The following is a 21253-nucleotide window of genomic DNA, read 5'->3' on the forward strand; positions in this document are numbered from 1 at the left end:
TGGGAATTTAATGCCAAGCACATCGGCCGGGTGATCTAGATGGCTGTATTTTTCTTAGAATTTCTTCAGCATCAAGAAAGATAGTGCTGGGGCTTCCCTGGTGGCATAGAGGTTAAGAATCCGCCTGCCAATGCAGGGGACATGGGTTCGAGCTCTGGTCGGGGAAGATCCCACATGCCGCGGAGCAACTAAGCCCGTGCGCCACAACTACTGAGCCTGTGCTCTACAGCCTGTGCGCCACAACTACTGAAGCCGGCGCACCTAGAGCCCGTGCTCCGCAACAAGAGAAGCCACCACGAGAAGTCTGTGCACCACAAGGAAGAGTAGCCCCCGCTCACCACAACTAGAGAAAGCCCACACGCAGCAACGAACACCCAATGCAGCCAAAAAAAAAAAAAAAAAAAGACAATGCTAGACTAATGGCTTAGACAATTGTAGCAAATTTCTAAGTTTGACTTTCCCCAAAACTAGTGTAAATGATAGCATTATGAAGACTTTTTAAAGAAAGGAAAAAGCAGACATATACCAAAAAGAGGGTAATATTGTGAACCACGTTTCCATTGCCTAGCTCCTAGAATGACCAATTCATGGTCAATCTTGTTTCACTTTTACCCCTACCCATTCCTCCTCCCTCAATGACTCTTTTTTTTTTCTTTTTGGCGGTAGGCGGGCCTCTCACTGTTGTGGCCTCTCCCGTTGCGGAGCACAGGCTCCGGACGCACAGGCTCAGCAGCCACGGCTCACGGGCCCAGCTGCTCCGCGGCATGTGGGATCTTCCCGGCCCGGGGCACGAACCCGTGTCCCCTGCATCGGCAGGCGGACTCTCAACCACTGCACCACCAGGGAAGCCCCACTGTCTGGTTTTTACTTTTGAGGATGGAAATAATCTGCCAAGAAGAAACAGTGGTACAGTGTTCACCGTGTTAGAAAGTCACAAGACCCGAGGAGGTGTGATGTGCATGGGCAGTTAAAGCTACACTAAATCTACTTGTCGGGCTTGGCTTCAAGAACTGCATATTTTGGACCTAAATGATCTGGTTTAATTTTTGCCCCTTAACCTCTGGAAAGTAAGGTGTGGGAAGGGGATTTAGTGTCTCTGTTATGCCGAGGCGTGTTTGAACTTGTTTCTTTTTCCAAAATGTACAAGTTGCTAGGAGAACCATGGATTTATATGAACAAGTCCTGCAAGAGACTTAACAACAACAAAAAAAGGCAAAACTGGCTGAGTTAGGGAAATTCGTTGGTTTCGGGTCACGTTCCTGCTGTCGGCAGTCCCGGCTGGTTTGCTCCGGGCGTGCTAGAGGTCAGCGGCCTCCGCCGAGGACTTGGTGCCTGGGTCTCGCGCAGCTCCCAGGGCTCTCAGGCGACAGGGCGTTTCCTCCTTTTCCGGCCTCGGAAAGTTTTGTTTTGGTTCTTAATTCCCTATCAAGGAAAGGCACCCTGTTGACCATTTCTCAGCGTCTCCTCATGTTGGCTAGAGGCCAAGTTTCCCCCATTCCAGTTTGCACCGACTTTGGGAACCTTCGAGATACTCGAAAGCTCAGGAAGCGAGTCTTGGCGAGGAGGAAGAGAGGGGGCAGCCTGGCTGTGGGTTCCACTGTTCCTGGCCGGCCCCTCTCTTCGCTCCGTCCCTCAGCCAGTACCCATCGCACCGCGAAGGGTGCGAACAGTCTCCCGGGTGACTGCTCCGGTGCGGCGTTCTCCACCGTTCCCAAGAAAATACTCTTTCTCAGACGAGCCCGAGCTGGACTGGGAAGGACCGGACTAAGACCCGGCAATGGGGCCCGAGGCGCATGCGCAACCCAGCCTAGGCGTTTGAGTGTTCGCTCCGCAGCGGCGGCCGCTAGGTGGCGCATGCTTCCTGGAGGGTGCGGGCCGGCCTCCGGGAAGAAGGCGGCGGCGGCGGCGGCGGCGGCGGCGGCGGCGGCGGCGGCGGCGGCGGCGGCGGCGGCGGCGGCGGCGGCGGCGGCAGCGGCCGCGGCGGCGAAAGGCGGGGGCGCCGTGGGGGCCGGGCCAGTGTTTACGGAGCGGCGGGAGGGCGCGAACGCGGAGCCCAGCGCGGCGGCGGCAGGATGGTCATGGCGCATTTCGTTGAGAATTTTTGGGTAAGAGAAGGATGTTGGACATTGTGTGGGTTTCGGAGTCCGAGGGTTTCTGCGCCTGACCTCGGCCTGCGTGCGCTTCGGGCGGCGGCGGCGGCTCCGCGGGCAGGGCCGGCGTCCTCCGACCGCCGCCTGCTGTGTCCCGCCTGGATGAAACCCGTCGGGCGATTCGCTGGCTTGCCGCCCTTGCGGGGGGCGGGGGCTGTCAGCGCGGCCCCTCAGCCCGCGGTGGGGACGCCGAGGGGCCGCCCGCCGCCCGCGCTGGGACAAAGCGCCGGATGGGGCGGGAGACGGCACCCGGCCCCGCCGGAGACTCCGGGCGCCGGGCGCGCTCCGCGGCTTGGACGCGGACGACGGGCCCGCGGCGCGGCCGCCCCCAGCTGCGCGCTGCCGGCGAGTGCGGGCTGGAGCCGGGCGGAGGGGCTCCCCTCATTCCCACCCCGCAGGCCCCCATCTTAGTCCTTTGGCCCCCCACCATTTCCCCACGAATTCCCGGGCGGGCTTGGGCTGGATCAGCACTTCCTCTCGGCCTCGCAGCTCGGCTCGTTGGTCTGCGCCCAGGACTTTGCCTCTGGGCCTGTTCACAAAGCGTATAAAAGTTGAATTTAATGGAACTGGATTCCTTGGGCTTAAATGCGCCGATACGTCTCCCTGTTCTCCGTGCTCCTTCCCCTTCCTCATTCTTTCCACACCCTCCTTTTAACTCAGTATTAGCGTTAGGTGGTTCTCTGAGAATGAGTTCCCAGTCTCCCTGTGGAGTGTTTTTCTGCAGTTATTGTTTGCTGTAATGGGAAGCACAGTTCAGCCATGTACAGGAAAGTAGTATGTGTACTCAGGTATCTCAGGAATCCCATTTTATGGCTTGACAGTTGCGAGTCACAATTCCATTTTAGTTAAGACGTAGAAATATTTAAAGTGGTACTCTTAAAGTGAATAAGGTATGTCTTAAGTTCTTAATTTCTGAGTGTTTCAAGCATGGTCCTGCTTAGTAATGAAATCAGTTCATAGTTATTTGTTTTGAATGTTCCTTGTTTTCCACAATCGACATAAATACTAGACGTTAGGGTGTTTTTTTAAAATTTTTTTAGCAGATTTATTGAGGTACAATTCACCTGCCGTATAATACACCCATTTAAGTTAACAATTCAAGGATTTTTCGTCTGTTCATAGAATTGTGCAAATGTCACCACGCTTTTAGAACAATTTCATCATCTCAGGAAGAATACCAGTGTTCATTAGCAGTCACTCTACATTTCCTTTTTGCCTCAGTCCTAGGCAACTAATCTATAGATTTCTGCCTATGTAGATTTGTCTGTTCTGGACATAATCATATAAATGGGTTCAAACATGTGGTCCTTTGTGACTGGCTTCTTTTACTTAGCATGTTTCCAAGGTTCATCCAGGGTGTAGCATGCAGTACTTAATTCCATTTTATGGCCAAATAGTGTTCCATTGCATGTGTGGGTGTGTGGGTGTGTCTCTGTATCTATCTATCTCACATTGTATTTATCCATACATCAGTGGTAGACATTTGGTTGGTTGTGCTTTTTGGCTATCATGAATAATGCTGCTATGAACATTTCTGTACAAGTTTTTATGTGGATGTATGTCTTAATTTCTTCTGGGAATGGGATTGCTGGGTCATATGGTAACTCTCTGTTGAATGTTTTGAGGAAGGGCCAAACATTTTCCAAAGTGGTTGCACCATTTTACAATCCCATTAGCAATGTCTGAGGTTTCCAGTTTTTCCACGTGCTGGACAACACTTGTTATCTTTTTTATTGTAGCGTTGGGTGTGAAGTAATATCTCATTGTGGTTTTGATTTACAATACATGATTTTGTAAGTATTTTCTCCCATTCTGTGGGTTGTCTTTTTCACTCTTTTGATGGTATTCTTTGAAGCACAGAAGTTTTAAATTTTGATGAAGTCCAATTTGTCTAATTTTTCTGTTGTCACGTATGCTTTTGTTGTCATATCTAAGAAGTCTTTCCTAACCCAGGATCACAAAGGTTTACTTCTATGTTATTTCTATGGATTTTATATATAGTTTTAGTTCTTACATTTAGGCTTATGATCCATTTGAAGTTAATTTTTGTGTACGGTGCTGGAAGAGGTACAGCTTCGTTTTTTGCCTGTGGATCTAGTTGTCCCAGCACTATTTGTTGAAAAGGCTCTTCTTTTTCCATTGGATAGTTTTGGCACTCTTTTCAAAAATCAGTTGACGATAGATGTATGAGTTTATTTCTGGATTTTCACTGGTATCCCATCATCTATCCTTATGCTAATACCACACTGTTTCGATTACTGTAGCTTTGTAGTAAGTTTGGAATGGGGAAGTGCAAGTGCTCCAACTTTGTTCTTCTTTTTCAAGATTATTTTGGCTCTCCTGGGTCCCTTGATTTTCCATATGAATTTTATATTTAGCCTATTGATTTTAGACTTCAGGTTTTACAATGGCAATTTGTAAAACTTCTATAAGGATTACTTAAAATTTGGTGTTGTTAGAATGTTTTGTATTTTTTTTTTAATTAATTAATTTATGGGTGTGTTGGGTCTTAGATGCCGCAGGCGGGCTTTCTCTAGTTGCGGTGAGTGGGAGCTACTCTTTGTTGCAGTGCGCAGGCTCTAGACTTCAGTAGTTGTGGCACGTGGGCTCCGTAGTTGTGGGTCGCAGGCTCTAGAGCACAGGCTCAGTAGTTGTGGCACATGGGCTTAGTTGTTCCGTGGCATGTGAGATCTTCCAGGACCAGGGCTTGAACCTGTGTCACCTGCATTGGATTCTTAACCACTGCACCACCAGGGAAGTCCTGTTTTGTATTTTTGGATGCATGAATGTGTTTTTGAAATTTGCTAACTTAATTCAAAATTGCACGTTAACATTTTAAGGTTATCTTTTGTTTTGTGTTCATTGAGTTTTGAACATAGCCTTTTTTGATGTTTTGGCTATTTTATGAATAATGCTTTATGAACATTTTTTGCAGGTTTTTGTGTGCCCCTTGTTTTCCCACTTAGTAGAGGCATGGAAATAAATTTGGTTATCTGAAATCTAGAGAGAATCCCAAGTCTAGTTTGTGTTTTAGTGTTTGCCTTCACTTCCAATATTGAGTACAAATAGTTAAAATATACTGCATTTTATTTTACTTCCTGGTTGGGGATGAAGGCTCTAAATCGGATCTTAAAAAGCTCCAAAGGAGGACTAAATGAATTAGGAAACCCTGGGAACTAAATAACTTCTCAGAATTTGTTAGCTGTCTATTTAAGACAACTTAAAAATTTACCTATTTCTGAATCATTTATTAAAAATTTCTTAAAATAAAGAATTTGTAATATTAATTTCACTTTTCTCCCCTAATATTTAAAGTGGCACTGTCAAAACAAAATAAAACTTGTCAAAGTGAGGTAATGGGAACCTTTAAAGTTTTAGGTTTCTAACCAAACAAGCTGTTAATTCTTTTTTTCCCTACATATAAAAAGACAGATCTTTTTGTTGTGGCATTTTATTAGAGGAAAATTTGAATCATTCAAACTCTCTTCAAGTTATTTTGAAAGCAGCACATCCTGCCTGTTTCTTTATAGCTTTTCTTAAAGTAAAACTATATGCTACATTACAAATTCCTTTACCTAATACTATACTTTGAAGAAAAAAAAATATCCCAAACTTCCTACACAGCAGGTGTTTTGTTGCTGATAAGTCAGTTTTTGCCACAAAGTATAGTGTTACAAAGATAATCAAGTTTAAAATGTTTTTCTTTCTATTAAAGTTGGACAGCAAAAATAATGTTGATAACAGAAATCCACGCTGTTACCTTTAATATATAAGAACAGTTAGTCCTTCAAAAGATTATTTAACTTCAAAAAGGTATTGACAAATATTGCACTGAAGAAGTTTCTCCATCTGCTGCTTCTTTCTCAAAGAGTCAAGTACTAGTTTATAATACTCTTGATTATATATGTCAGCCTTACAGTATAGTGATTAAAATGGCTTTATATATTTTTATATAAGTCCAAATTATTTAATTCAAGAGTTAAAAAGTTTTTTTTAAGGAATGGATTTCATAGCAATAATTACTTAAGGGGAAAAAACAAGTGAGCACAGCATACCTGATTTAAATACCTTATAAACCTCATTTTACATAGTAATCCCAGTCTATATAAGATATAAAGTATTCCCCCAAAGACACCAGGTATTCTTTAGCATACATCACATTGTAATGAAATGACATTTTTAGTTAGGTGACTTTTTCCAAAGATCTCCATTAAGCACATCAAGAATGAATGAATAATTATCTTCAGTATTTTTGTTCTGAAGTTTTTCCTTATTTCTTTTTAAAAAAATTTTTTTTTCTGATTAACTAGTACAGAAGTCTCATACCATTTATCTATTGATTTCACTGGTATTGTCATGCTTTACTTTTAAATAAATTCAGAGCACTAGGTTATACAGTTCTCTCTTGGTATCCTTGGGAGATTGGTTCCAGGACCAATACCAAAATCTACATGATGCCCAAGTCCCTTATATAAGAGGCATAATACCGTATATCCAAAATTTGATCTGTCATTACATGGATAAACTGGGAGGATTAAAATGTTTTTAAAAATCTGGAGTTGCTATTAATAGGACTTTGGAATGCAAAACGTTATTATATTTTTGCTTGGTTATTTAGTTGAAATTTAGTATCCTACATGAGAGACTAACAGCCCCCCCCACACACACATATTCTTTGGGGTTTTTATCCATATGAAAATTTAAAAATATACATCTTTAAAAAATTAGTTGAGGCAACCATAGAAACCCAGAATATAGACTTTTTATTACTTGAAATTTCCAAATATTGTAGTTTGGGGTACCTGCTTAGGATCTGATCCCATCAGATGATATACTAAAATTTTTAAAGTGTGTAGGTTTGTATATTTACATATATACAGTAATTAACAAATTTGCAAAATTTACGTGGTTTAGTATTTAAAAGGTACAAAAGGGAATGTAGTATAAAATCTCCCTTTTATCCACTCACCAAGATCTCTCAAAAGGTAATCAGTGTTACCAATTTCTTATGTAGCTTTCCAGAAATAACCTCTGTATATACAAGCAAATAACATACATGTTAAAATGTGTTATTGTATAACTGTTAGCCAGTTAGCCATGCCCAAACTATTTTCAACTGCAACAAGCTATGAAAATTCAAACTACAGATTCATCTAACTTGGTTCAAATAGACTTGATAGGTAGATATTATAAAACTATAGTATTTAATTTACTTCTTTATTTTAAAATTTTATTTTTGACTGCGTTGGGTCTTTGTTGCTGTACTCAGGCTTTCTCTAGTTGTGGCGAGCGGGGGCTACTCTTCGTTGCGGTGTGCAGGCTTCTCATCGCGGTGGCTTCTCCTGTTGCGGAGCATGGGCTCCAGGCACGGGGGCTTCAGTAGTTGTGGCTCGTGGGCTCAGTAGTTGTGGCTCGCAGGCTCTAGAGCGCAGGCTCAGTAGTTGTGGCACACGGGCTTAGTTGGTCCGCGGCATATGGGATCTTCCCAGACCAGGGCTTGAACCTGTGTCCCCTGCATTGACAGGTGAATTCTTAACCACTGTGCCACCAGGGAAGCCGAAAATTATAGTATTTTAGATGGAACTAAATGTTATTGTCAGGCCGTTAGGTTTTTTTGGGGGGGGGCGGTGGGAGGGTGCTTTTGTTTGTTTTTGCCTTAATCATTGAAATTGAGAAATTGATGCTGATTTAGTGTGCATAAGTTTAATTTAGGGGAAGGATTTTAGAGGACTGATAAAAATTTGCTGTCTGGGTTCTTTTCCAGCCCTACAGACGAAATCCTAAAGGTTCTAATCCTTTCAGAACTACTTAAAATTATTTTGGCAAACGCATGGGAGAAGAGTATGCTTTATGTCATCCTGCACTTTTGATTACCATAAGCCCTTTGGAAATACATATATATGTATATATTTTTTTGTGGTACGCGGGCCCCTCACTGTTGTGGTCTCTCCCGTTGCGGAGCACAGGCTCCAGACGCACAGGCTCAGCGGCCATGGCTCACGGGCCTAGCTGCTCCGCGGCATGTGGGATCTTCCCGGACCAGGGCATGAACCCGTGTCCCCTGCACCGGCAGGTGGACTCTCAACCACTGCGCCACCAGGGAAGCCCCCGGAAATACATATTTTATACAAACATACACACACATATTTTGGAAGGAGTTTTTTGAGTCACGGGATATCTCCTGAGATTATCCACATCCTGATTTTATAATTCTCAAACAATTAACAGAAGCACCCTAAGAAGCCTGTATACAAATATAATGGCATGGAGACATACAGAAAAAGGAATAAAGGCTTGGCTTTCAATTTATCTAGTGTGGAAAAATGAAAAGATATTTGAATTGGAAGAATTTTAGTAGGAATCTGGTCCAGAGAGACAAGCAAAAATTGGTCAGATGTGAGGGAAAACAAAAGCAAAACAGTAATGGAGACCTGTAATTACAGTTGACCCTTGAACAATGTGAGGGTTAGGGGTGCTGACCCCTGTGCAGTTGAAGATCAGGGTATAACTTATAGTTATTATAGTTGGCCCTTCCTATCCGTGGTTCCCCCATAACTGCGATTCCACATCTGTGGATTCAAGTAGTACTGTAGTATTTACTGTTGGAAAAAATCCACGTGTAAGTGGACCTGCGCAGTTCAAACCTATGTTGCTCAAGGGTCAGCTGTCTATCTATTGGTAGAGGCTAGAGAATGTTGCTGGAATGGCCAGAGGCAGAGAGGATTAAATTGGGAAGTGATTAGTGAACTGTGTGATGAAGTTGAGGTACACAATTCCCTCATTTCCATCATGCACATGCTCCTTAGTGGAATTGCAGGAGTAAAATTATGGAAGATATGACAAGCATGTTTGTTTGACTTTAGGGAAAAGATAGGAAGGTGTAATGTAAGTAAAGCAAATTGGTGGTGCTGGGGCCTTAAATAAGAAGTGTTAGTTTTTAGTTGGTTGAAATAACAGCCAGTGAAGATGTTTTTCTTTTTTATTTATAACTTATTATGTGCTCGTTAAAACACATAAGAAAATAAAAATTACCTAAAGCCTTTTACTCTGTCCTCTAAGATTTTCTTTGGAAATGTAAAATTCAAAACAGGCTCTACTATATAGTTCTGTATCTTGGTAATTTCAAATGATATTAACATCAAAACATTTTTCTCATGTGATTAAGTATTCTCTGAAAATATTTTCAGTATAGGTTTCATGGAATGGATAAGATGTAATTTTTTTATAGCATTCCCCTTTTGGACATTTAGGTTACTTGCAGTTTTTGTTTTTTTCCATTTATGAATTATGAGGACTGGAGATTTAAGTGTTAAGGTGAACAGAATGTCAGATTAAGAAGGTAGCCTTGTGTGTCTTTCCAAGCATAGATTGAAAAGTTTTTAAGAAAGCTGAAATTGTTGTTTTATTTTATTTTTCATTTTGAAAGTAATGAAAACTACATTTATTTACAGAATATTACAGAAAATTTGCAAGATAAAAGAATAAAAAATTAGCTCAAAACTATTTGCTTCTGCTATTTTTGTTGTGTCTATATGGTATCTTTTTAGATGGCTTGAAGGGTTTAACTAATTGGAAGAGCTGAGTTGTAATTTAAAAGATTAGGGAGGCGTATTTGAGGGGTGAGAAAATGATTTTTTTTTAAGTAATAAGATTTGTCGACAGATGTGTTTGAGTCACCTTTGTTCCGACTGCTGAGCAATGTTCATTCTAGGTTTTAATCACTGTTTTCTGCTTTAGCAATATCTTGCCAAGAGCTCTGAAGAATAGTTTTAGTGATCTTGTGTGAAAATTTTAATACATAAATAGAACATTGATTAGAAGAGATTATAACTTGTGGTTGAATGTCCTGTTTGCCTGTAGAAAAACTGTGTGCATGTATTTTATTCTTTTCTTCCTAGCAGTTTTCAAGGCAGAAATAGACCTGGAGGGCTGTCATTGCATATTTGTTGAATTCCTATCAAAAATGTCTAGAAGATTCTTCACTAGAGGGGCCATTCTTCAAAGCAAAAAAATACCTCCAGAATTAGTTAAATGTTTCATCATGTTTTTTCAGAGAAGGCAGGATAAAGTGAGATTACATCAAACACACATTAATGGTATATTTTACAGTGACTTGTCCAAGGTTACCTAATAAATGTCAGTAAGAGCTAGAGTAAAAGGAAAATGCAGAGAGGTAGGAAATGATGATATTTATTTATTTATTTTTGAGGCAGTTTAGAGTTGAGAGGAAGCTTAGGCATGTTACTGCTATTCACATGATAGTACCTCCTGACCCTTCTTTTCTCCTTCCAAAAAAAATTTTTTTTGATTAAAAAGGAAACGAGGTAAAATCAACGTTTTAATGAATAGCCTGATTATACAGTGTACACACTTAATCTTTTGCCTGTTTTTCTAGTTCTCGGACTTATCAAAAGTGAAGAATATCCATGTTTTTAATTTTAGTGTTGGTTTTACTGTTGCTCTTAAAAGGTCTTTGAAGGAGAAGTTTCAAAGCCTTAATTAAAATCTATGGGATTTATAGTTTTGTGCTTTTACACTATTACTTTCCGTGGCTCTCTAAAACCCAGATATGTTAACAGTTCCATTTTCTTTAAAATAGGAATTTCATAGCATTGTTAATAGAGGAGTGCATTTTTTTCTTCAAGTGGAAATATTTTGATTGTATTTTATGTCTATTAAAATTTTTTTTAAGTATAAAGTTATAAGATCAACCAGAAAAAGATGTTTTGAGTTACCAAAATAGATTTGATGACTTAAACTTTTTAACTTGAAATTTCAAGGATATCTCACTTGTCGACTCTATATTAGACCAGAAAAAAATCTGTACATTATTAGTGACTTGGTGACCTTACTTATAACTTAGTTATCTTTTCAGCTAAATTTCACTTTAATTGATAATTTAGATGCAAAACAATATGCATAACATGATCTCATTTTCATATTAAGCAGTAAAATATTATATATGTATGCAAAAAGGAATCTGGACTGATATACATCAAACTGTTAATTGCAGTCATCTTACTTCAATTAGAGTATTTAGGGGACACAAAGGTACTAAGTTTGTGTTCTCTTAAAGGACCTGTATGATTCTGGATTTCCATCTTTAAAGGATGATAAAACTTTTTTTTTCCACTTCATATTAGGAATTATTAAAAAGATTTTTACACCTGTTTATATTGGATTATAACAAGATTTTATTTAGCTCAAGTCACATTCGGGAAGCTTTGTATGGAAATGCTACCTCTTTGCAAAGTGCATTGAGATTGGCAGAGAAAAGATCCTGTCTTGGTGTAAACCTTCATTGTAATTGTCCTCCTTGGGTCAGCAGTGGTGTTAGTAGCTGTTTTTGTCAGTTAATACTGAAAATTTCCGTGCTAGAATTTATTGATTAAAAAGGATAAAATATTATTTATTTAACTTTTTTGACAACTTTATTGAAATATATTTTGTGAACCATACAGTTCATCATTTAAAGTGTATAGTTTAGTGGTTTTGGTAATGTTCACAGATATGTGGAAACCATCATCACAGTCAGTCTTAAATTACTTCAAAAATTTTCATTACCTCAAAAAGAAATCCCGTACCTTTTATCACCCCATGTCTCACCTTCACCCCACCTCAAGCAATACACTAATCTACTTTCTGTTTCTATAGATTTCTCTATTCTGGACTTGAATAGGAGGGGAATCATAGTATGTGGTCTTTTGTGACTGGCTTCTTTCTCTTAGCATAATGTTTTCAAGGTTCATCAATATTATAGCATGTATCAATATTTCATTTTTTGTTTTCTTTTTTATAAATTTATTTTATTTTTGGCTGCGTTGGGTCTTCATTGCTGTGCGCGGGCTTTCTCTAGTTGCGGTGAGCAGGGGCTACTCTTCGTTGTGGTGCGCTGGCTTCTCATTGTGGTGGTTTCTCGTTGCGGAGCACGAGCTCTAGGTGCGCGGGCTTCAGTAGTTGTGGCACGCGGGCTCTAGAGCGCAGGCTCAGTAGTTGTGGCACACGGGCTTAGTTGCTCCGCGGCATGTGAGATCTTCCTGGACCAGGCTCGAAACCGAATGTTTCATTTCTTTTGTGGCTGAGTAAATTCCAGTGCATGGGTATATCACATTGCTTATCCATTTGTTAGTTGATGGACATTTGGGTTGTTTTCAACTTTATTATGAATAATGCTGCTATAAACATTAGTGTACTGATTTTTTTGTGGACATACGTAATTTCTTACATGTTGATTAATGAATAAGCTAGCTGAAAATAAGCTCATCACTGATGAGTAAATACCTACTCTTAAAAATCTAGCTATTCAGGTTTGGATTTTTTTTGGTGTTCTAAAATTGATTGCAGTGATGGTGGCACAAGTCTGTACATATGCTAACATTTTTTGCCTTGTACACTTTAAATGGCCAAATTGTATGGTGTGTGAATTATATCTCAATAAAATTGTTATTAAAAAGAATACGGCTTCCCTGGTGGCGCAGTGGTTTGAGAGTCCGCCTGCCGATGCAGGGGACACGGGTTCGTGCCCCGGTCTGGGAAGATCCCACATGCTGTGGAGCGGCTAGGCCCGTGAGCCATGGCCGCTGAGCCTGCGTGTCGGGAGCCTGTGCTCCTCAACGGGAGAGGCCACAACAGTGCGAGGCCCGCGTACCGCCAAAAAAAAAAAAAAAAGAATAAAAATTTGATCAGTAGAAGAAAAAATATTGGCCATTGATAATCAAGATTTTATATCAACAATTGTAGTGTACTTGGGAGAAGATTGCATTTTACAACTGCTTGTCAGTATAGCTTTTAGCTCTGTTACTCCTGTATTAAAGACTTGACCTGTTTATTATTATTTTTTATTAGAAAGTTAACCTATGCTCTGAAATGAAATTATTCCATTTTCCAGAGATAATTTGCTGTTAATAGTTTGCTGTATATGCCTTCAGATTCTGTTTGTATGCATATATGCAACCTGTTATTTTTTCAATGGAAAAGAAATTTTACGTATACTGTTTCATACCATGCTTTAAAACAAAATTTATTGAAGCACATTTTACATGTCATAAAATCTACCCAATTTAAGTGTACAATTCGTTGATTTTTAGTAACTTTACCGAGTGGTGCAGTAATCATTAATTTTAGAACATGATCATCCTCCCAATAATTAGATACCTCATGCCCTTTGACAGTTAATGCTCTTTTCTACCCTCAGCTCTAGGTGGCCACTAATCCGCTTTCTTTCTCTATAGATTTGCCTGTTCTGAACATTTCGTATAAATGGAATCATACAATATACGGTCTCTTGTGTCTGGCTTCTTTCAGTTAGTAAAGTTTTTATGAGGTTAATCCATAAAGTCACATGTGTCAGTGTTTTTTCCTGTTTATTGCTGATTTGTATTCCATTGTGTGGATCTACCTCATTTTGTTTCTCCATTCATCAGTTTGGGACATTTAGGTTGCTCCCAACATTAGATTATTTTTGGCTTTTATGAATAATTACAACTTGCTCTTTTTCTCACTGACATTATGTATATCTGGGCAGATTTAAGAAATTAATACTTAAAAATATACTGCAATTTTTTTTTTTACTGCAGTTAAAAAACACTATATGTATTTCATTGTAGGATATACTATCATTTGTTTAACCAGTAATGTTAATGGATGTTTCTGAGTTCTGTTTTTTCGCAATTATAAACAGTACTGCAGTGCATATTTTTCCACATTTATCTTTGTATGTGTGTTTTTGTGGTATAGATTTCTAAAAGTGGAATTGCTGGATTAAAGGGTGTGCACATTTACAATTTTAGTAAAATATTGAAGACCAGAAAACATCTTTAGCTATAATTCTTTTTGATAATAAAACTCTGTCATCAACTTACTTGTACATTTGTGTATTTTAGTTAGCCAAGAAAAAGCAAGTTCTGCTTGCTTGAGTTAACAGAATATGTTAAGAAAAAAAATTTTTTGTGTCGAAAATGATAAACTTCTGGTTACCAAAGGGGAAAGGTGTGTGTGTGGGGGTGATAAATTAGGAGTTTGGGATTAACATACACACACTACTATATAGAAAATAGATAATCAACAGGGACCTACTGTATAGCCCAGAGAACCCTACTCAATATTCCGAAATAATCTATACGGGAAAAGAATCTGAAAAAGAATGGGTATAGTTATATGTATAACTGAATCACTTTTCTGTACACCTGAAACTAACACAACATTGTAAATCAACTATACCCCAATATAAAATAAAAATTAAATTAAAAAAAGAGAAAATGATAGGAACATATCCACTTCAAGGTCAAGGGTGATAAAATGGATATGTAATTCAGAAATATTTACTGTTATTTTACTTGTCTTTGAATTAGGCTAAAAACATTGATGGCTATTAAAAAATTAATAGAACCTACATGGGGGTACTTTTAGTTAAAAAAACCTGGGTAATCGCAGATGGTGACAGAAATATGAGTTATGATTGCCAGTTTCAAGAGTGGTCTTCCCCATTTCCCCAGAATTTCCATTTATTTTTCAGGTGAAGACACTGAAGCCACTTGTCTCCTACTGTATTTTTTGACATATGTATAGATATGTGTGTATTTAATACACTGTCATCTCTTATGAAAAGCTGTAAAGTAAGTTTTTGACAAGGTGACAATAGGCCTGGGTTCTTGGTATTTGACTTTGAAGTTTTTTCTTTTTAAAGATACATGTATATTTGTGTGTGTGTGTGTGTGTGTGTGTATGTGGAGAGAGAGAGCTATTTGAAGTATTACAATTTTTGTTTAGTTTGTGCCAGAGAAAAAGTTAATGATCAATAAATGTTTGTGTTAATAGATTTATGAAATTAAGAAAACAGTGCCTAGGATCAGGCGTATTACATTTTTTAGAACTCAGTAAATGAATGAATACCCAAATAGGAAGAAATGACACATGGATTTGTAATCATGCAGCGTGTTTATGTGTAGTCGTTAGTGCCTCTTGGAGCAGACCTTTTCAGCTTCACATCCTCATTGGTATTTTTCCTTCTCTTTCCAAGTGAAGACCTGAGGGATGGAATAGCTAGTACTGTTTCCTAAGGTATATTATATTACTGTTACTGTAATAATATTGTTATATTGAATGGTAAAGAAATTAATAAATCTCATTTCCTCTCTTGGTAATTTCAAGTAATATGCTATTTGCATATCTGAACTTCCCAAATAAAGAGCTTACTTTTTGAGAACTTCTTAATAAGAACCTAGATTTCTGAATGTAATTTAACCATTGTTTTTCGGCTGTGGTTGCGCGGCTTGCAGGATCTTAGTTCTCCAACCAGGAATCCAGCCTGGGCCCCTTGCAGTGGAAACGTGGAGTCCTAACCGCTGGACTGCCAGGAAATTCTCCCCCGCTTTTTTTTAACCTTTCCTTGATTGATTAATGTTTACAGTACTGTAACAGTGAAACAAAATGCTCAGGACCTTATTGCCCCAGTTACTAGATGATCTCCAAGTTTTCTTGTTTTCTTTTAAAAAGAGAGATGGTAAATATTATTTCTTCTAATAGTCTGTGTGCTTGTGTGAATAGCCCTTCAGTACCAGCTCATTTCTAATTTGAATATGCATGATGAATATCCATAATACACATTGGGAACCCAGGTAACCTGACTTGTTAGAATTATGTGCAAATGAAAACTGGTAGTTGTCAGGGGAGAACTTTGGGGACTGAGAGCTCCAGACTTTGGATTTTATAGTTTTAGATTTCAGATTTGTTTTTTTCAGGGTTCATGACTATGTTATGGGAGTTGGTGGATAGTTTAATTATTTGTAGTTTCTTTATTATATTCAAGTAATGGAATGGATCCCTTGGAGGATTCAGGCCCTTGATTATTTTGTCTATAAATTTACTAATCTGCATGATGATGTTATTTTTGCTTGCTATAGACTAGTGTTAATGGTTATTTCAGAGAATATTATTTTGACTGGAATAAATTTGCATGAAAAAACCCAGAGAAAGTAAATAACTAAAGTTAGATCACAGATTTTTTCTTTATTTTAAACATGAAAAATTGTAGAAGCCAAATGGATGTGTTTAGATTTATAGGAGACTGTAGTTTTATTTTATATTCTTTTTTTAAAAATTTATTTATTTTTGGCTGTGTTGGGTCTTCGTTGCTGCGCGCGGACTTTCTCTAGTTGCGGCGAGCAGGGTCTACTCTTCGTTGCGGTGCACGGGCTTCTCATTGCAGTGGCTTCTCTCATTGTGGAGCACGGGCTCTAGGCGCGCAGGCTTCAGTAGTTGCGGCATGCGGGCTCAGTAGTTGTGGCTCACGGGCTCTAGAGCACAGGCTCAGTAGTTGTGGCACACGAGCTTAGTTGCTCCGCGGCATGCGGGATCTTCCTGGACCCGGGATCGAACCCGTGTCCCCTGCATTGGCAGGCGGATTCTCAACCACTGCGCCACCGGGGAAGCCCTATTTTATATTCTTGATAAATGGAAATGGATGTTCAAATGCTCGGGATATTATTTGTATTATTACAAACATGATGTTTTAATTCATTGTATGTATAACAGTCTAATTACTTGCTATATTAGCTGACAGGTTTATTAGGGATCACTTCAGCTTAGCAGGAAGTTCCTATGTTTCCTGTTTTTGGTGGACTGTGGAAAATTAAGTTTCAGTTTGCATAACACTTGCTTACGGCATTGCTTTCTATTTCCAACAAATATATTCAATTCTTCATTATTGTCACTGAAGAAAAATAAAAACTGCTAACTGCAAAAAGAGTTGTTGAGCTTAGTTTATAAATAGTCTTTCATTTCACGTATAAAATTGATATTTCTGATGTTTTCTGTGTTATGACTTGCTAATTTAGCTTTATATTGGATTAAATGGCATTAGGATTTTCTAGGGTTGTGTAGTAGTCTAGTTGTGTTAATTTCCCATTAGTTGAGGACTAACCAATAGACTGTTACTGCTCTTTTATTAAACTTTTATCTCCTTTCTCACATCTCAAGTTGTTTAAGTTTATTGAAAGACTTAGATTAGTGATTATAAAGTGTTTTGTGGTATTTAGTGCTTATGTGATTAGTAAATTCTGTCTTGACTCAGAAGTCAAGATTCAGTTATTTTAAAGTACAGACTCTGAGTTAAATAATCAGGAATCTCTCAATGCAGGTTAAAGGAATTGACATGAGATTTGGTAATATATTTTAAAAGGTCCATGTTTATCTTTTCTAAATTATGCTGCATTTATTTATTAAAATTTCAGATGAATTTCATTAATATATCTTTATGAGTGATTATAGAATGTATATGTGTGTATTGTGTGTATATGTGTATATAATATATTGTAAACTGTATCAAAGCATACAGTATCCCTTTGATACAGTTTAAAGTTATACAGTTAGAGCAACAATGGTTAAATTAAGGAAAAACAGCTCATTTGAGCATTAGACTTGCATGTTAGTTATTCTTAAGTCATTTTGATCTCTTTGTTAAACTAAAAATCTTTTTAAATTTTAGGGGGAAAAAAATAGTGGCTTTGATGTCCTTTACCATAATATGAAATATGGACAGATATCGACAAAAGAACTAGCAGATTTTGTAAGAGAAAGGTATGTATTTTTTAATAAGTCATTTAACAATTCATTATCAAGATAAATTTCAGAATATAAATAATTGAGAAAATTTTAGTCGGATTTAGATAAAAGTAATCAGTTACACTTTTAAAAAGTATACTATAGTTATACTTTAAAGTAGTGGTTCTCTGTCATCTACACACTGAGGACTAAATAGTGGCTGTCAGTGGCATTGATAAACTCCTGATTTGCAAATCACTGCTTGAAAATATTATCTATATATTTTTCATTGAATATGCTAGCAAGGTGATACAGTAGAAAAACTGAGGAATTTTGTAGGATAAGATATTACCATTTCTCTAAACAAATATGTCGCTAAACAAACCTTTCAAATAATTTGAAAAGACTGTTTTCTGAACTTGTAGTTTAATTATGTATTATTATAACTTTTATATTTAAAAAGTCTTAAGTACATGTTTTTAAACTGTGCAAATTTAGAAACATAATTTTTTATTACTCTTAGAATACAATAGTCAATTACCAACTATTAAAATCAGTATAATTTTTTTTGAATTCTATTTTTTTTATACAGCAGGTTCTTATTAGTTATTATTTTATATATATTAGTGTATATATGTCAGTCCTAATCTCCCAATTCATTGCACCACCACCACCCTGCTTTCCCCCCTTGGTGTCCATATGTTTGTTCTCTACATCTGTGTCTCTATTTCTGCCTTGCAAAGCAGTTCATCTGTACAGTTTTTTCTAGATTCCACATATATGCGTTAGTATATGATAAAATCAGTATAATTTGATTTGATTAAGGCTATTTTGTGGCTGGACCCACTTGGTAATTTTTATGTGAACACATTTAAAATCTTTACGTTGCTAATATAGGGATACTTTGCCTTTAGATACAGTACTTCATTCATTTATTTTTTCAATATATATCCCATGTCTGCTGTGTGCCAGGCACTTGTCTGGATTTTGGGGATAAAGAGGCAGCTTCTGCTTCATGGAGTTTGTCAACTGGTAGGAATTGGGGAACAAACTATTCCATGTTAGACAAATCCTCTTTGACTTCCATCTTTCTACTGGAGTTAAAAGGGGGACCATAAAGCCCTAAGTGCTATGGATAAAGTTGTCCCTCACTGGCTCACTTTTCGTCACTGGTAAAAGTAAAAGGAGAGACTCTAGTACTCTGCATCTCCCGGCACATCCCCTAGCCTCCTTCTCCCCCAATACTTACATCACTACTATAATTATCTACCTTGAGACCAACAGAGCAGTGGTAATTATGCTTTTTAGCCCTATTTATGTCAGTTAAGAAGTCCAGGACTCCCGGGTCATCCCTTCTTTGCTCAGAATCTGACCCCTTAGTGATTCTGTGGGCAGTGAGACAACACCTCCTTTCACTCCCCCTTCCCTACTTTATTTTTCTTCATAGCACTTAACAAACACCAGATACAAGTGATATTTTACTTATTTATTTGTCTGTCTGTTTCTCCCCACTAGACTGTAAACCCCACAAGGTCAGGGATTTTCTCTTTTTGTCTTTTTTGCTTATTGTTCATTCTCCTGCACTTAGGATAGAGCTCAGCCCTTAGTAGGCCCTCAGTAAAGATTTTTTGATAGAATGAATTTCTAACATCACTGTCCTGATCCAAGCTATCATTATTGTTGCCTGGACTGCAGCAGTAGCACCTAACTGGCCTATCTACATTCATTCTTGTTTTCCTGCAACTTATTCTCTGTACTGTAATTGGAGTGTTTTTTGTTTTCTTCAAACTACAGATCAGTTTGTTACTCCTTGTTTAAACCATTTCAGAAGCTTCCTATTGCTCTTAAGACAGAACTGTGTGGTCTGATCCCAAATTGCCTTTCAAGCTTTAGCTCACACTAGACTCCTCTTTATTCAGACTCCTTTTTCCTCTCCAGAGACATTGGCTATTTTATTGGCAGGCTTTTTTTCAGTCCAGATTTTGTACATGCTTAGTCCTTGTTTGTACATGCTGACCGTACGAGGTCAGCAGTGTGCTCACTTCTCCACAGATGCCTTTCCTAATCTCTCTGACTAGGTCAAAATCACTTATTGTAATCTCTCTCAACATCATATATCTCTTTGTAGTATTTATAAAATGTTGTAATACTCATTTTTGTTATTGTTTCTGTTCCTTATAGGGGAACAGTATACAAAATTCTGTTGTATCCAGTGCCTAGCACAGAGCCTGGCATAATTGGATACTCGTATTTCTTGAAGGAGTGAATGATAAAGAAAGGAAGAAAAGATAGACATAAGCATATGCTATGCACTAAGGACTTTGCATACATTATCTCATTTAACTGTCAAAACTCTAAGTCCTATTTTATAGATAAGAAAATTGGGACCCAGAAAGGTTAAATAACTTCTTAACTTAGTCATTCAGACTTTCTTTCTCTCATATCCTCATCCTCTCCTCCCCACTTCCATGCTCCCTTCATTTCTCCTCCCTTTCTCCTTTGCTCCTTTCTTTCTTCCCTCCCTACAGCTTTATTGAGGTATAATTGACACACAATATGCTGCACATATTTAAAGTGTGCAATTTCGTACATTTTGACATATGCATGCACTCATGACCATCACCACAATCAAGATAGTGAACGTTCATCTCTCCTTTGTAATACCTTCCTTCTGTCCGCCCCCATCCATAAGCAACTACTCATCTGCTTTCAACACTTAGGTTAGTTTGCATTTTCTAGAATTTTATGTAAATAGAGTCATATAGGATATACTTGGTTGTCCAGTGCTTTCACTCAGTATAATTATTTTGAGATTGGTCCATGTTGTTGCATGTATCAGTAATTCATTCTTTTTTGTTATTGAGTAATATTCCATTTACAGATATATTGTAATTTATCTGTTGAAGGAAGTTAGTTGTATCTATTTTTTGAACTTTGTAATGAGTGTATCAATTTAATCATAGAGTAGATCTTTTTTCTGACTCCTGTTACTCAGCACTTTTGTGAGATTCATGTTGAATTTAGTATAATTTATTTACAATGCTGTTTAATATTAAATTATGTAAATTTACTAAATGTATTTATCTACTGTTGTTGACAGACATTTGTGATGTTACCAGTGTTTTTACTGTTACAAGTAATACTGCTTTGAATATTCTTGCACACGTGTCTCAGTATACACATATTTAGATTAGTGATTTACCCTGGAGTAGAACTGCCAGGTCTTAGAGCATGTGTATGTTCAACTCTAGTAGTTAATGCCAAAGAATTTTCCAAGGTGGCTGTACCAGTTTATACCAACAGCAGCCTTGTTGGAGGGTTCCAGTTGCTGCATGTCCTCATCAACACTTGGTTTTGTCTGTCCTTTAATTTGAGCCATTCTGATAAGTAGTACTCTCTCATTGTGGTTTTAATTTGTGTTTCCCTGATGAATAATGAGATTGAACATCCTTTCATATTGCATCTTTTCTTTTATGGCCATTTGCGTCTTTTCTTTGCATCTTTCCTTTTTGCATCTTTTCTTTTATGAAAAGATGGCCATTTGCATCTTTTCTTTTATGAAG

General features: G+C 38.1%; 1 protein-coding gene across 9 annotated transcripts in view; it reads left to right on the plus strand.

The window, feature by feature from the left end:
* Positions 1-1989: 1989 nt before the first annotated feature.
* Positions 1990-21253, plus strand: part of FCHO2 (FCH and mu domain containing endocytic adaptor 2) — a 116172-nt gene continuing 96908 nt past the window's right edge. For all 9 annotated transcript variants that reach the window (XR_016392679.1, XM_089908989.1, XM_089908988.1 and 6 more), the window contains exons 1-2: positions 1990-2105; positions 17635-17726. Coding sequence is in view for 8 of the 9 variants with exons in the window: in XM_089908989.1 (XP_089765115.1) it covers positions 2073-2105; positions 17635-17726 (125 nt within the window). In the remaining variant the exon portion in view is untranslated. The remainder of the gene's footprint in view (positions 2106-17634; positions 17727-21253) is intronic.

The sequence above is a fragment of the Delphinapterus leucas genome, chromosome 3 (assembly GCF_059928025.1).
Source record: "Delphinapterus leucas isolate spDelLeu-1000000601 "Yukka" chromosome 3, BTC_Dleu_Yukka2, whole genome shotgun sequence".
NCBI lineage: Eukaryota > Metazoa > Chordata > Mammalia > Artiodactyla > Monodontidae > Delphinapterus > Delphinapterus leucas.